This window comes from Coturnix japonica, chromosome 9 (assembly GCF_054131305.1).
Source record: "Coturnix japonica strain WE chromosome 9, WE-NBRP24, whole genome shotgun sequence".
NCBI classification, from domain to species: Eukaryota; Metazoa; Chordata; class Aves; order Galliformes; family Phasianidae; genus Coturnix; species Coturnix japonica.
This window is the reverse complement of record NC_140671.1, coordinates 8,197,239-8,213,421: the sequence shown is the minus strand read 5'-3', so window position 1 is coordinate 8,213,421 and position 16,183 is coordinate 8,197,239. Positions and strand designations below refer to the sequence as shown.

The following is a 16,183-nucleotide window of genomic DNA, read 5'->3' as shown; positions in this document are numbered from 1 at the left end:
ATTTCCTAATTCAGGAAGTTTGAAATTTGAAATGGGAAGATTCCCTGAGAACTGCCCGAAAGTACTGCAGTGAAGTTACAGAGCATGTTTTCAGAATTCAAACAACAGGTGGGAGTAGAACATTAGAGCAGGGCTGGTATCAAGGCACAGGTGATAAACGGGAGCCAAAGCTGCCCAGAGCACTTCTCAGAAGCAAGGCAGCTGCAGATAGGGACTCTCAGCATGTACCAGCACCCAGGGCTAGTCCTTACCATGTGCTCGAATCACAAGCTCAATGGTGCGAGTAATACCTGAATTTTGTGCATACACAGCTTTTTCTCATCAATTCAGCAATAAATGTAGCAAGTTCTAATGGTGGTGTTGATGTTTGCATCTTAAGATGCCCAGCAAGCCAAAGGCAGAAGCAAAAAGATCATTTAAGACTCAATGCTCTTCCATACAAGTCAGCAGGAGCTCCAGAACATCCTGTGGGTCTTCGGAACACTCCTACCAACCCAGGGGGGTCACTTGTCTCTACTGGAGGGCTGCATGAAGGCAATCCAAGCTGCCAAGGCAGTATTTTTGCAGCCCAAAGCCCTCAGCAAGGGCTGAGAGTGCCTCAGCCCACCACGGCCAGAGCTCAGAGTAGGCTCTGCAACCTTCCAACACCGGTGAATGCAACTCTTCCTTGTAGGTGCTCTACCTCTTCCTTCTCTACAATGAATGGGGCCAAAAAGCAAGCCTTGTTTTCCCACTCCCATTCTCCTAGTATTCTTTCCATAGCTTACTTGTCCGTGCTGGCAGACCTCCTATCCCTTCATTTTCCTCTCTCTGCTTCCCTCCCTTTCCCCCTCCCCCTGCTTTCTCTCCCTCTGCACTTTGTGAACTGCTGCTGCAGTGCTGAAGTCCAAAGTTCAGTAACTTGCTAAGCACACAGATAAATATGAACCTTGGAGAATTTACCAATGTAAACAGATAGCCAAGGGTCCCTTTATCAGCACTGGCTCAGGACAGTCGTGGGGGGTCTGAAGTGGCTCAATTTTGTATTTTGTTTTTTTTGGGGGGGCGTAAAGGCGGGAGGCTGCGCTGTGCCCGCTGCTGACAGTCGGGCGTGTTACCTCGGGAACATGGTGTAGGGAAGCTGGAAGCAGGATAACGTGGAACTCAAGCCCAAGAAACACCAGCCTGAAGACCATGGTCTCGAAGCTGAGCCATCTTCAAGTGGAGCTGCTGGGAGCGCTGCTGGAGTCAGGGCTAACCAAGGAGACCCTGATCAAGGCACTGAGCGAAGCGGAACCCTACATGCTCCAGAGTGAAAGTCAGCATGCTATCAATGCCCTGCAGACAGAGAAAGGGGAGTCCTGCCCCGAAATCCCCAATCTCCCCAATGGAATGGGGGAAACCAGGTTATCGGAAGATGAAACCTCTGATGATGGAGAGGAATTTACCCCTCCGATAATGAAGGAGCTGGAAAACTTGAGCCCTGAGGAGGCTGCTCACCAGAAGGCTGTGGTGGAAAGACTATTACAGTAAGGAAAGATTTGCTGCTCTTCTTTGCTGCTCTTTCTTGCATTCTCCCGCTAAGTCTCCTTCCCTTACCCCGTCTGCTCTGCGTGCTCACAACTGATCTAGCTGCAGAGTTCCCATCCATGCCTGACTATCCCCCAGAACACTCCCCGTATTCTTACAGATGCTCAAACTTTCTCTTTCAATCTCACTTCAAATGCATAAAGGGAGTCACAGAGCCTGGTTATGAGTTTGATACACTTGTATCATCAGGCCTGGGAACAGTTCATGGGCTGCATAAATTGCATCTCTGACTAAACATTAGTTCCTGACATTTATACCTTTATAGGATTCCAAATTTTAGTCATCAAGGAAAGAAAAAAACTACTATCTGGTCACACTTTTAACAGGTATCGTTTTAGACAGTGAATGTACGGTCAAGTGAAGCTGTGAAGTTTTCCTGTTAATTTTAATGTGATAAATATTTTTAATTTACTGCTCCTTGGAGTATTGATGGTCAAAGACAAACCAAGGGAACCTCCCATCCCACGAGTTGTCCTGACTTCAGTGGAGATTTTTCTTGTAGAAAGAGCACAAACCAAGTACCCGCAGTGAGGCAGAACACATTGAACATATTGCTTCTGCCGTCCACTCTCTGTCACAACTATAAAGTACATACACAGCAACAATTGCAGATTTTACAGCTACACTATTTTGCCTTTGCATACATGCCTTTAATACCAAAAGACAGGCAGAGCTCCCTAACCAATTAGCCTTATGACACAGAAACCTTCACTGGGATTCCCGTTTGGGATTCTTCATGGAACAGCTTTTCTGTGGGCAAAGAGATTTGCCCAACAAGGATCAGGTCCAGCCAAACAATCTAGCAACCCAGAAGCAGAGTCTGCCCATCTGTTCTGGGGTAGACATTCTGAAATCTCAAGCTGACAGAAGATCCAAGACATAGCAAAGACCTGCACCTAAAATCTTCACTAAAACTAAAAGCTAGATAGAGAATTTCTCAGGCATTCCTCTTCATGTGCAAGCAAAATAAATATTAAAGGTAACAACAAGAAGCAAAACATCAAATCCCACCAGAAGGGCCAAAGCCAGAAAAAGAGCAGGTCAGAGCTAGCACTCACCATAAATACTTAGGAGATGGAAGATGGCGGACTGGGAGCTGTGACTGCTGCATCCAACAGGGGTAAATTCACTGGATCAGCTCTTACCTGGGTGGGGAAAGCACTCCCAATAATTGTCTTCTTTTTGGGCCAGTCTCTCTTTCTTCTCCTCTTCCAGCTCTGTTAGACCTTTTTGCCCCCTTTGTTCCCCTTACCTTTCTCTCCCTCATTCTTAGGACCTATTCACTCTTCTCTCCCCAGTTTTGTCTCTGCTGCCAGTCCTCCCCTTTTGGTGCCTTACTGGCTAATTTTTCTCTCCCTTCCATGCATTTCCTTCCCCTCATCCTTGTCTCCTTCTCGTCTCCCTGAGTCTGCGTACAGGTCTTGGGGTAGTTTGAGACCAGTGGCACCGGGCGGGCCCTGGCTAGTTACTAATTATCCAATGGCTTTATTATTTCTCTTTTGTCTTATAAATTTATAGATGAAAAGCCCCTGATAAGCTTTTTGATCATTAACTTCCGATCAGGTATCTCTCCACAAGGGAGACCATGGAAGCTGAAGAGGAGCTCTTGTCTTTGCTCCATTTTCTTTAATGAATGGGTGAAGTAGGACTTCAGTGCCATCGCCTGTGAGCTGAGAACAGACTCACGGGTGGAGGGAATTCCTTCCTGTCAACCTCACTTCAGCTCAATTTCTGGTTTCTGACCATCTCTGCCCTCCTAGGTGCTCGCTACTGTTTTTTCCCCATGCATATTTTCAGGCTCAGCACAATATTTACTTCCCTTGCAAGCATGTGACATTAATGCTTTCTGGCCAACAGTCTCACATCTCTCTGCGGACAATCAGTTGAGAAGTATCCCCCTTTTACAGAGATTTTGCAACTTAGCAAAAATCCTAAAGAGGGTAGAGGAATGGATAGGTGGAAAACAGGGTCTCCTAAGCTTTAGCCTGAGTTGTACTTACAAAGCTTTGCTCTGAACCACAAAGCTCTCGTTCATCAATCCCAAGTGCCACAGGACAGAGCAATGCACATCTGTGTTCAGATCAGTGGAAGGGCACCAGGAGCCCCAGTTTCAAAAAGTTAGAAGTGAATTTATGGAGGAATATAATAGATTAAAATTATTGAAGGCAAAGTGAAAACACGAGGAAGTCTGTATTGTCAAGTATCACATGTCTGATCAAAGATCTATATAAATATATTCAAAGCAATTTTATGTCTGCAAATCTACTCAGTCTACCTGAACCAATATCTGGGTTTGATAATGTTTAGGCAGTTGTTGCTCACTAAAACATTTTTTTGTTTTTAAAAATAAACCTTTAACCATTAACAGATGCCAAAAGGTAACGTCCTTAAAATGATATTGTAATTACAGCCAGGACAGAAGAATCTGTAATAGGAATTACTCTATAATAGAAACTACTTCTAGCAATGAACAAAAGGAAGGAAGGCAAGAAATTTCCAAGCCCAGGTATTCCCAGTAGAACTTCAATGACTGCAAAACTACCTATTTCAGCATCTACACAAGGATTTCATGTTGAGAAATCAGATGGAGGATCTTTTGCCTTCATAAAGAAGTTTCTTCAGTCTAACAACTCCTGGTCTGATACTGCAGACCACATTTTAATAGAGATTGACCTGTGGGCAGCTATAGGCAATACAAGAAAGCCCTTGTGGGTTTCTGCTAGACTTTCTGGGTGATGGAAAGGAAAAGTGACGGCACCAAGAGACCCAATATATCCTCACAGGACCACTGAAGTTGGAAGTGCAGTTTCAGAAGCACTGAACAAAGCTGAGTGATCTAGGAGTTCAACAAGAGACATCCACACAACTGGGATCCTATGGGCATCTATTACATTTTGTCCCTGCCAAAAACGACTGATAAAAGCAATTCAGACTAAAGCTTCTCTAGAGAGAAACTGACACGTTATCATTTCATCCCTAAATGTCTCATTGATCCTCCACAAATCTGCAATCTGAGCAAATCTAGATCACTATATGGACAGAAAGAACGGCCTGGTATTACCTACAGAAGGCAAGAGACAGGCATCCTTGGGAGCAGGGACAGACTGTGTTACTACACATCCGGAGGATGGCAAGAGCTATAGCAGCAGTTCACCTGAAGGGCAAGAAGCAAAATTCCATTAGGAAAGAGAGAAACTGAGATAAGCAACAGGTTTCCCCTAGAGGCAGGGTCAAAAGCATGATTTCCTTGAGACAAAAAAAATAACCATGTGATGATAAAGAGTCAATATCTTCCTCATGTAAACTGTCTTCATGCAGCCGTAACTGGGGAATGCTGAGATGGAGCTGCCACACCCCTTTCATTTCCACATATAAACCAAGATAAAGTGAACCAGGCCAAGTTCATCAGAAAGGAGCCCTGCTGATGGTCTTACCTGCCCTGCTCTCTGCCCAGCACGGCTCCAGGTGTGCACTGGCATCAGTGAGGGTTGTCTATCAGGCTCCAGAGGAAAGGGGCAGAGCACAGTGCTGAGAACTTCACAGCTCTGAACCTCTGCTTAAGTGAGCTCTGGTCCAAACAGCAATTCCGAGCCTACGAAGGATTCTCTTGCCTGAGAATCTGAGAACAAGAAAGAAGGAAAGGAGAAATGGGGGGGGAGGGAGGGAAGGGAAAAACGGGGGGAAGAAAGGAAGGGAAGAAAAAGAGAAAGAAAGGAACAAAGGAAAAAGAAGAAAAGTCAAGAAGAGTGAAGGAAGGAGAATGTCCCCTGAATGTTACATCTCCAGCTCTCTGGAATGGGTTTTCTTTAATGCTAACAACTTGATATTTACTTTCCATTTAAATTTGAGATGTTGCTATAAATTATCAACCAGCCTCTTGTTCCCTTTGAGTTTATAACTAACTACCTGGGTTACTTATTGTTCAGGTAACAAAAGGGAGGTGAAAACGCCCTTAAAAAGTGACCTCAAAACTAAGAAAAAGGGAAGCTGGAATGGAAAGAAGACCCAGGCCCCTGTGGCTGGGATGAGTCAGGGAAAGAGGCCGTGCTCAGAAGCAGGAAGAAGCTGAAATCAGGACAGCAAGATTTGGGAAGTAAGCATTGTGTAGGAAGAACTTCCAGGAAGAACTTAACATCTCCAAAACAAGAATGGGATGAGGGGTAGCTTCTGTTTGGGAAGAACGAAGATAAAAAGGCAGGAAATGGGCTTGTAGGTAGAAGAAAGCTTGACTGAGGCACACCCAGTTCTAACTCACTGTGGAAGTGAGATTTTAGCACACCTACAACAGGAAAACTGACAGTCAGTGACAGTCCTACCACTGGTGAAGGAATTAAGGTTTACCTTATGATCTGTGTGACAACACTGCAGACTCTGCAGGTGGAACCGAGCATCTGGGCAGGTGCTCATCTCAGGGATCAGCTGAGCAGCTGCCATTGCTTGTTTTGTGATGTAGTCCAGGGCCAAAATAAATTGCTGCGCTGGTATTACAGCCTGTGTTTTGATGGTGTACAGAGTAGCTTGGATTACATGCAACTACCTTATGAAATTATACTGTGGTAAGAATTCCCTGCAGTGCTTTCCCTTACAGAACTCTCTCTGCTTTGTCTCAATACAAAACAAACAAACAGAAAGGAAAGCACAAGGCTTTGAACTACAGTGAAAAAGAGACGCTCAGATTATTCCCGCTTTGTTCCTACCACAAAGAAGTGAGGATCTTGACAGGGGAGACAGAAGTGACTCGCCATCAGCCTGCAGGAAGGAAATCAATATGTAACAGTGGTTTCCATCAGTAATGACACAGTCCTTCCTTTCCCCATCTGAGCCAGAACTCAGATCTAAGGGAAGAGATTGCAAGTCTCAGCCTTTTCTCTTATGTGCAGGAACAAATGCAAGGCACATGTGCTGGCTAGACTATAACACAAATACAGAGGGAAGAACAACACTAAAGATGGAATAGCTCTGTACATCCAGCCCAATTTGAGGCTTCTGAAAAGATGAAGATAGTTAAGAGAAGAGGCCAGAAGACTGAAGCCTCTGTAGCAAGTGTACCATCATAAAAGAGAAGCAAATGGTCCTATTTTAAGAAAGCAGGTTCTTCAGAGAACCATAACCATCTCTGCTTCTGCCATACTTTAACTGCAGCAGAGCTTGCTCCTTGGACTACCCAGCCACTGTGAAAGGCTGCGAGGGGAACAGAGATAAGGGTATTTGCACTGAGAGAACAGGTGTGGACTTTGTCCTGCTTATCACTTTGCAGCCTCTGGCAACCTACTGAATCAACAAAGCCGCCAACAGTACAGCTGTTGCCAGTCGCTCAGATCTCTGTGTTCTTGCAACACATCACCCACAATATTAGACATATTTTTTCATCTCTGCTGCTCCTTTGATGCTGGTGTTAGATGCAGCACCGCTGTATTTCTACAGTGCGCAAACCTTCTCCATCAGACATCCTGCATACAAAACACAGAAGGATGCTTTGTTAAAACTGAACCAGAATCTTCCCCATAGGGAGACTCCTGAGTTGACTGGTTCTAGGCTGCATGTTTTCCAATCTTTCTATTTTTACTGTAGTTTTCAATCTCAGTGAAACTGACAAACACAAAGAAGCTGCAGTCAAAGTCACATTCTCTATTCTCACAAATTCATAGAAAGCCTCAGGTTGGAAGGGGCCTTAAAGGTCATCTAGCTTTAGCTCTCCTGCTGTGGGCAAGGTACCTTCTAGATCAGAGCCCCATCCAACCTGGCACTGAATGCCTCCTTAGGAACAGTTGTGGATATTCTAATTAGAGTCCTTAGTCAGAGATTCATGTTCATTATAAAATCCCAAATCAGATTAGCTTCAAGTTTTCCACCAGCTGTTATCCCAAAGGAGGGTGGCAATAGGATGAATTAATAGGTTGCCTGTTCTTTATAGCATGTAGGAGTCTGAGTGGATCTAGATGTTAATCAGTATGTTCACATAATGCAAAGCTGATGCACAAAATCATAATGCCAGATTGCTTAGTGTATACATATTACATGCATAGCTGTCCTGTGACAGTATGATGAAAGCCTGTTTTCATAGCCTGAATCACTGCCATGTTTCTCATCCCTGACAAGATTTAGGGCGTGAGATAGGTTCAGCATAGTAACACAGTGAATCTGTCCTGGAAAAATGAATTACACCTGTCCCAAGCACTTATGCCTTAAAGAAAGAGGACAGAGAAGAAAAGGTTTGTAGAGAATGGCAAGATAGTTGTCAACTCTGAAAAACAGATATCTGTAGTCATAACACATCCAGCTGAATGCTGAGATACAGTGCAACTCTCTCCCTATGGCATTATTCACTAGCAGCAAAAAACACCTTATTACTTCCCAGCAGAATGGGATGTACATTCCTTGTCCATGTCACTTGTCAGCACCTTCTGTCATTTGCAGATGACTGTTGCCTGAACGGAGCTTTGTATTTTTATACAAGGCCTTGTATAAAAATAAGATGGCAAAGACTGCAGCCACATTTTGGAAAGTTCCCCCAATAGCCACAGATGGCTCCTTCTAAGTGGATATCAAAGTGCCTTGCAATGCAGGTCTGCAGAGTGCAGGTGTTACTGACAGCTCCCCTGAGAAGTGTTTTCTGCTCCTTCTAGAGAGGATCCCTGGCGGGTAGCAAAGATGGTGAAATCCTACCTCCAACAGCACAACATCCCTCAGCGCGAGGTGGTGGACACTACTGGTCTGAACCAATCCCACCTCTCACAGCACCTCAACAAGGGCACTCCCATGAAGACCCAAAAAAGGGCAGCCCTCTACACCTGGTATGTCCGCAAGCAGCGAGAGGTGGCCCAGCGTAAGTACAGCAGCAATTGTTCTCCACTCTCTAACTTCATAACAGCCTCTGCTCTCCCTTGCTAACCCCTACTGCCCATTTCTATCAGGGGCAAAAAGGCAGAAAAAGCCATTTCTGGAGGAACTCAACTGCACATGGAAAAACACTTCATCACAAAACAGCCTGCAGTTCCCACTCCACCCATCACTTCCCTAAAGAGATGCAACATTATTCATTTGCCATTAGAGTTGGAAATCCATACTCAGACTAAAGCAGCGTACCTGACACATCACAGACATTTCTGTCTGAGCACTGGGCTGGTACAAATTTCAGCTAAAGCAGCAGATCCCTTAGCTGCAAAAAGCAGCAATCTATTGTACTTGCTGTAACAAACAAATCACATCTTGCTCCAGGCCCTCTATATACAGACATCCACTGGTAACCCATCACTGCAGCATGCACCTCTGAATTTAGGAATCCGCCTGGAATCCATCAATTAACTTTGTATTTACGAGTTGCAAGTAAAATGAGACAGCCTGGGTGTGGGTCGTTCTAGAGAGCAGGACCCCAGTCACACTTACTCTCAAGCCTCCCACATCTGTTTTCACTTCCCCAAGGAGAGAGCTGAGATGCAATGCATGCAAGAGAAAGGGTGGTCGGTCAACACAGTCCTGCTAGGAATATCTTGATTGTTTTAGCAGATTAAGGAACTTTATTTTTATCCTGTCTAGATTCAAGCCTCAGTTTTGTATTATGTTTTTCTCCAAGAGTAAGCTCTTACCAGGCCTGCTGTGAGAAAAACAGATCTAACTGCTGAAAATGCTTCCAGAAAAATGAACTCCCTTGCCCTTTGTGCCTGCAGAGTTCACACATGCTGGTCAGGGGATCTTGACAGAGGAGCCCATGGGAGACGATCTGCCCACCAAGAAGGGACGAAGAAACCGCTTTAAGTGGGGTCCTGCCTCACAACAGATTCTGTTCCAAGCCTATGAGAGACAAAAGAACCCCAGCAAAGAAGAGAGAGAGGCACTAGTAGAAGAGTGCAACAGGTAAAGAAGGGTGCCTGGCTCTGAAGAAGCTGAGTCTCTGCATCCTCGGTGTGCTAAGGCCCACATGAGGGTTGTGGCATCAGCCACATTTGCATGACACGCTACCACTGAGCATTCCCCTTTTGCTAAGGAAGCAGCAATGCCCCATTGTCTTGCTGTACCCAGCAGGATCCTTCCCCATGGTGTATAAGAACACAGCCACTTTGGGGCTGCACACTTACTCCTGCGTTTTGACCAAGGCAGATTCAGCAGAACTCCTGTTGTGCTCTCTCCTAACAGAGCAGAGTGTATCCAGAGAGGCGTTTCCCCATCTCAGGCCCAGGGTCTGGGCTCAAACCTGGTGACCGAGGTGCGAGTGTACAACTGGTTTGCCAACCGCAGGAAGGAGGAGGCTTTCCGGCACAAACTGGCCATGGACAACTTCAGCAGCCCGCAGCCCACCTCTGCTCCCCCCCTCACACCTCACAACTCTTCCTCCCTTCAGCCACCTCCCGCTCTCTCACCCACCAAAGTTCACGGTAAGAAAAAACCAGGGGGAGATCTGAAAGGGAGACAGCAAACCTGCCCCCTTTGACCTAAAAGTCCAGAGATGAGCGCCCACAAATGAAACTGAGCTCAGCACTTGGTGAAGTGTCTCAGTTTTAACAGTTCCCTCCCACTGTGATACAGGAGTGAGGTACAACCAGCAGCCAGCCAGTGAGGCAGAGTCCTCCAGCAGCAACCACCACGGGAACAGCTCCATGGTGACCACCCAAACCATCCTGCATCAGGTTTCTCCCCCTGGGCTGGAGCCCAGCCAGAACCTACTGAGCACAGACACCAAGCTGGTAAGTGATGTACACCCAAGTACTGGTGACCAGAGGGTGGTCACAGGATAGACACTACAGAAATGGTATTTCCTAGAATCCTTTAAAGCAACCTTATTACACATACAGGACAACCACCTTGCATTGACTTTGCAATATGAGAAGTTGGGATTACTGTGTACTCCAGACTGATGGGAAGGGGAGGCATTAGGACATGAAAGCACAGGCATTTCTTTAATACTAATCTAAACAATCTGCTGTGGAAAAACAGAACAACCAACAACAAAAGAACACAGCTCAAAGTATGATACGGTTTGATTGCCTTCCTCCCAGCAGGCTCTTATCTCCCTTTCCCCTGCCACACTCATCACCTCTGCCACTTGAACACCGCACATCTCAAAGCAGTTGATCAGACACCAATGAGATTAGCAGATCTGAGACCGGTTACACCACTGAGACGTGTACCAGATGTCTACATTGCAGCAACCCACCTTCCTCAAAGCAAGTTTCCTTCTGAGAGGTGTTTTTATTGTGTCTTTTTATTTTTTAAACAAAATTTCTTTCTACTTAACTAGCAATTGAGCATTAGAGCAACATGGCTGGTCATCTTCAGTTTGCACACCTCCTCTTGCTAGCAGGGGATCTGTTGGCAGAAGTTTGCATTAGTGCCTATTGGCCCGAGGCAAAGCTAAGTTCCCTGTAGATCAGTTTGATTTAAATCTCTGTAGTCACTCACTCACTTTGCTGGTTTTCTGTTTTCTCCTCAATGAGAAAAGTCTTTCCTGAGATGCTGAAAGTCTTCTAAAGCCGTCTTCTAGAACTGGAATTTGACTGACAATTTGCCCCACCATGTAACCTGGTGGTGCTTGCTCTTACTAATAAATTCTTACAGATATTTTTTTTCTGAGGGGGAAAGAAAAAGTACAGTATAAATCACTGAAATTTCTCCATCAGCCAAATTATTTGAATGCCCTTTTGCTGTTCCACGAATATTCCAGCTACAGATCTCTAGACAGCCCTGCAAGTTCAAACCTCATTAGAGCACAGAGAGGTGATGAGTTTCATTTCAGGTCAAGAAAACAAGTCCAGTTATCAGATTTCTTGGTGACTCGAGGTCACAGCCTAAATCAGCACAACATCCAAGCACAGAATTTGTTCTGCTTCCCCTCTAACAGCAAGGAACTGTTAATGTAGCCTGAAAAAATACCTGATGAGAAAAAAAAAACCAAACCTAGGGTTTACAAGGCCTGTAAAATCTTAATCTGAAAACTCACTGGCCACAAAAAGACACCTGCTGAGAGGAAGGGAAATTACAGGCACTTCTCAGGGGAAGGGGTGAACAAGGGAAGAGGAACTCCTGGATTCCGCACTGAGCTTCCTTCCTAATTTCTCTGGGCACAGCCCTCTTCCCTCACTTGTGAAGCAGAGGACAAACTTTCCCTTCAAAGAGAGTGCAGTGGAACTGCCCTCACCTGTGTTTGTACAGCCCTTCTAGTCTTTAAGCACAAAGGAACTATAAGAGCAAGGATTTCCTCTTCATATTCCAACATCTGACCTTTGCTAGCTAATTGATGAGCATGAGAAAACAGGAAGACTGCAAACGAGCAAAGGTGAAGTCTTTCTAGTTAGCAGGTGGTCAAGGGCAGGCAGGTGGAAGCTGCTGACAGCGTTGGGACTCTCCACACTCAGCCTGCTGCAGATTGCAGACGGCTCCTCCACAGTCCTTCTCTCACACAGATCTCAGCTCCTGGAGGAACTCTCCCCCCCGTCAGCACCCTGACTGCCCTGCACAGCCTGGAGCAGAACCCCCACACGCTGGGCCAGCAAACCCAGAACCTCATCATGGCATCCCTGCCCGGAGTGATGGCAATCGGAGCCGGCGAGACCCCATCCCTGGCACCTGCATTCACCAACACCGGCGGCTCCACCCTGGTAATAGGTGAGCAGTGCGTTGGGCTGGTTGCTTTCTATGGTGACTCTGCTCATCGGGATTCACAGCTACACGGAATTACCTCCCTCACCCTCAGAGATAAAAGCACTAATTTGGCACTGACACACACCTGGGGAAACAGCCACTAATACTAAGGATCTTTAACTGCACTGCTGACAAGTACCTGTGAAATATAGGCACAGACATCCCTTATTCGTGTTAGAATTCAGTTACACAGAAACCCAAGTCTTGAAAGCAAGGGATTCTGTCATCTATTCCTATGCCAATGGTTTTTTTTTAGTGCTGTGCATCTTCCAAAGTATAAACATAATGCCAGCTTTAAGTTAAGGGAATTTAAGCATGTTCACAGTGCCTGAAAGACAAAACATCCTGCTCTACTTCCTGCTAAAAGCATCTGCAGCCATCACTTCTTTCTTTAAATACACGCTTGTTTTTTTACCTCACCAGTTTTCCTGGACTGCTCTCACATTTCGTTTCACTCCAGGAATAACAGACTGCCAAAGTGCATCTCGTTAGAGAGGAGAATAAAATGTGTGCTCTCTTCTTACTTTCTTCTCAGGAAGAAAGAGGTCCTGTTTGTCAACAACCGTGAACTAATTTCCATGTCCCAATTTATAGCCGAGATTACAATATTGATTCCAATTGTGTGCAAGCCAAGAATAATTAGAAGTGACTTCCACAGTATTCTCTCAGTGCTAGAGAGGCTTGATGAATAGGGTGTAGGAACGTACCCTTTATTTCCAGGAATATGGTATAGACAGAGATGAGGACTGATGTGATGAGTGAAACCTCCTGCCTTTCTCACTGGTTCAAATTCCATAAATCAGCAGCCCAAACAAAATGAGCTTAAACTTCATTCCATGTGGCTGGGCAGCTACAGCATAGTCATCTGTTACCTACAACTTAATAGAAAAGAATAAAGGAAGGAGTCATTGAGGCGATGCTCTGAGTTCACTTCTGAGTGAGGACTCCCCAGTTGAAACCTACATCATGTTATTGCTTAAGAGGAAAGTGATCTGTACTGCTACAACAGGAGGCACTGCAGGAACAAACACGGGAAGTCAGAGGAGCTCTTTATAGTACCTGTCTGCATTATTCCTTCTGCACTTACCTGCTTCATTTTCACAGGCATGAAATCTACTCCCAATCCCAGTTACCAAAGGGATTTCCTGCAAAGCAGAATCTGATCCCTCTGCTCTGACAGACCTGCTGCAGAGGTTCCTATTACAGAGCAGCTGCTCCTCCCATAGCATGCAGTGCCGCTGTCATCACTCCTTGTTTTTCAGGCCTGACTTCAACCCAGCCCCAGAGCGTACCTGTGATAAACAGCATGGGGAGCAGCCTCACCACCCTGCAGCCAGTCCAGTTCTCCCAGCAGCTGCACCCGTCCTACCAGCAGCCCCTCATGCAGCAAGTCCAGGGCCACATCAACCAGAGCCCCTTCATGGCTACCATGGCCCAGATACAGAACCCCCACGGTAAGAGTGCAAACTCATTTGCTCATACAAAACAAAACACTTTGTTCTGAAAGCATTTGCTGGCTCTGAATCTTAATTGCTATAATTATGACATTATTTTCCCCTTGCATTCATCCTCCTGCCCCTTCATTCCCAGTGTTTCATAGACAGGCAGCAGGTCTGCACACAAGAAGAGAGAAGCAGCCAAACCAACCTCATGCAAAGCTCCAGCACCCACATGATCTCGGTCTGTTTTTTTTTCCCCCCCACATACAGCTCTCTACGGCCCCAAGTCTGAAGTGGCCCAATACACACATACAGGCCTCCTACCACAAACCATGGTGATAACAGACACAGCCAATCTCAGCGCCCTGACTAACCTGACACCAACTAAACAGGTAACAGCCTTCAGCATGTGTGCCCCCCGCCTTACAGCTGCATCAGTCTGATAGCAGCTCCTTGCTTCTCAAAGAGCTTTCGGGTGTGTGGTCAATGCCATCCCAGCAGAATGATCTCTCACCACTTTGCTTTGCTGGAGGCATTAGAGCAAGCTCCTCACTGCATCATCAAAGATTTAATCTCCTTGGAAACAGCACCTGCTCATTCTTTCTAATCCTCTTCTCCCACGTCTGTTGGTAGGGATGTAGAAACCAGGCACTGTTAACTCTTTTCTCCAGGCATTCACATCTGACTCAGAAACCCACACAGATTCTGGGATCCATACACCAGTATCACAGGCACCAGCAATACACCTACAGAACCAAGACACAACAATCCAGCACCTTCAGTCTGGCCCTCGCCTCACATCAAGTCCTGCTGGTAAGAGGAGCAGCCACTTCCTCTCTTAAAGCACGTATTATATGTGCACACATGAGGAGGGGACTGCACTGATTGTTTGTACTTAACTTCTACCTGTACTTTTAACAGTGTCCTCCAGCAGCCTGGTGCTGTACCAGAGCTCTGACTCCACCAACAGCCACAGTCAGCTGCTGCCATCCACTCATAACGTCATTGAGACCTTCATCTCCACGCAGATGGCATCCTCCACTCAGTAACACCAGGACAGCCACCCAAGGGGAGGCTGCCAGGACCAAGGCATAAGGTGCAACTCCAGCTGTGTTTGCCACCACTGTCACCACTGCCTTCCACTGGAAGGAATGGTTGCTGCAGTCAGCCAACCTCTACTGCCTCACAAATCCCTCATTCAGCTGCCTCCAGTGGCAATGGCTCAGAACAGGAGCTATGGAACAGTGATGTTGGCGCTGATAGGATCCACTGACCCCCAAAACCAAACCCAACCCCACAAGCCAGCCTAGAATGACCAGACATCCTTGTGGCTGCTGAAGGAGTGCAATAAAGTCAGAGATCTGACTGGAATACAGCAAAACAATGCCAATATGTAGGCAGAACTTTGGTTGGACCTGTACAAACCTGCCAACACCAAAGTAAGCCACACAGAAAAGAGAAAAATTGAGCTGCCAAAAAAGGAACACCATCTTTAAAGCACTCTCCACTTTTGCTGTAAGGAAACCTCAATTGGAATTATGAGAGATAATGTCAGCTTGGAGGCAAGAGTGAGAACCTGGCTTCTGACTTTGCAATGAGAATCACCAAGAAACTGAATCAGAAATGGTTTGACAAAAACCTGTCAAGTATGAGATCATGGACTACGAGTTGTAAGCCCCTTAATTACCTACAAAATCCCAAGCATTCTCAGTTCAAAATGACCTACTCTAAAATCATGCTATCCTAGTGGAAATGGCTTGGTTACTTTTTTTATATATATATAGCTCTGCTTTGTTTTAAATGCAGAAATTAAAGTTAAACAGCAGCAATGAGACTTCAGCTCTGTGCATTTCTCATCTCACACATTGTGCTGAGTGACCCAGGGGTGGCATCCTGCACAGGTCCCAACATTACACAACACCCAGCGGGGCTCCACACCCCACAGACAGCAGTAGTTCCCTCAGCTCTATGACAGTGACAACCTGGATGGTTGTTATAGAACACCGTTCACTCCTGCCTTCCCTGTAGGGTAGATTCTGTAGTTCTCGATATGAAAATAATTTCCCTGGAGTCTAAAAGCCTTATTTGCACTAAATGAAAACTTCCTACTTGTGTAATTCCTCTTCTAATTATTCCCCTCTTCTTTATTTACTCTGAGTCTTTATATCACTGATATGTCCTAAGAAAAGACCCAGTTAACATGTTTTTGCCACTGTGATAGAGCTGTTCCTTCTACTGTGAGCAGAACAGAACATGCTCAAGACTCAACAGATAAAGGTACGTGGAAGAATTAAAGAACAGTGAACTCATTGGTCATCATACCTGGAAATTTCAGTATTGCAGATGTCCATAAGAGTTTGTCCTTGTGCTGGATATCCCCAAGAACCAGAAATTAATTCTGGTAACTGGTTCTCTCAGGAATTTTTTCAGGATGGCTTCTTGCTCTGCCATGTGCATTACTTGCAAATCAATTTTAACTTCCATTCAGAAAAAAGCAGGAAAAGAAACCAAACATATAGAACAAGGCAAAAAATAATGTT

At 45.6% G+C, this 16,183-nt stretch overlaps 2 protein-coding genes across 4 annotated transcripts in view; one reads left to right on the top strand and one right to left on the bottom strand.

Moving 5' to 3' along the window:
• The window catches only part of SPPL3 (signal peptide peptidase like 3), a 54,853-nt gene extending 49,665 nt beyond the window's left edge, over positions 1-5,188 (bottom strand). For 2 of the 3 annotated variants that reach the window (XM_032447902.2, XM_085556107.1), the window contains exon 1: positions 2,628-2,981. In XM_032447902.2, the coding sequence (XP_032303793.2) occupies positions 2,628-2,630 (3 nt within the window). In that variant the 5' untranslated portion in view covers positions 2,631-2,981. Of the gene's footprint in view, positions 1-2,627; positions 2,982-4,630; positions 4,724-5,003 lie in introns of those variants that run through there. The other variant, XM_085556109.1, reaches the window with a different exon arrangement.
• HNF1A (HNF1 homeobox A) lies at positions 947-15,477 on the top strand. Its single transcript, XM_015877963.3, has 10 exons — positions 947-1,508; positions 8,196-8,395; positions 9,237-9,423; positions 9,703-9,941; positions 10,093-10,250; positions 11,967-12,168; positions 13,467-13,658; positions 13,914-14,035; positions 14,315-14,456; positions 14,565-15,477. The coding sequence occupies exons 1-10, from the start codon at positions 1,174-1,176 to the stop codon at positions 14,690-14,692; spliced, it is 1,905 nt and encodes a 634-aa protein (XP_015733449.1). The 5' UTR covers positions 947-1,173; the 3' UTR covers positions 14,693-15,477.
• Positions 15,478-16,183: the final 706 nt, after the last annotated feature.

Excerpts from the sequence above, each read along its gene's own strand:
- HNF1A (XM_015877963.3), top strand. The coding sequence starts at position 1,174 with ATGGTCTCGAAGCTGAGCCATCTTCAAGTGGAGCTGCTGGGAGCGCTG. Across the intron at positions 12,169-13,466 it reads CGGCTCCACCCTGGTAATAG|GCCTGACTTCAACCCAGCCC; the intron begins GTGAGCAGTGCG and ends CTTGTTTTTCAG. Across the intron at positions 13,659-13,913 it reads CCAGATACAGAACCCCCACG|CTCTCTACGGCCCCAAGTCT; the intron begins GTAAGAGTGCAA and ends CCCCACATACAG.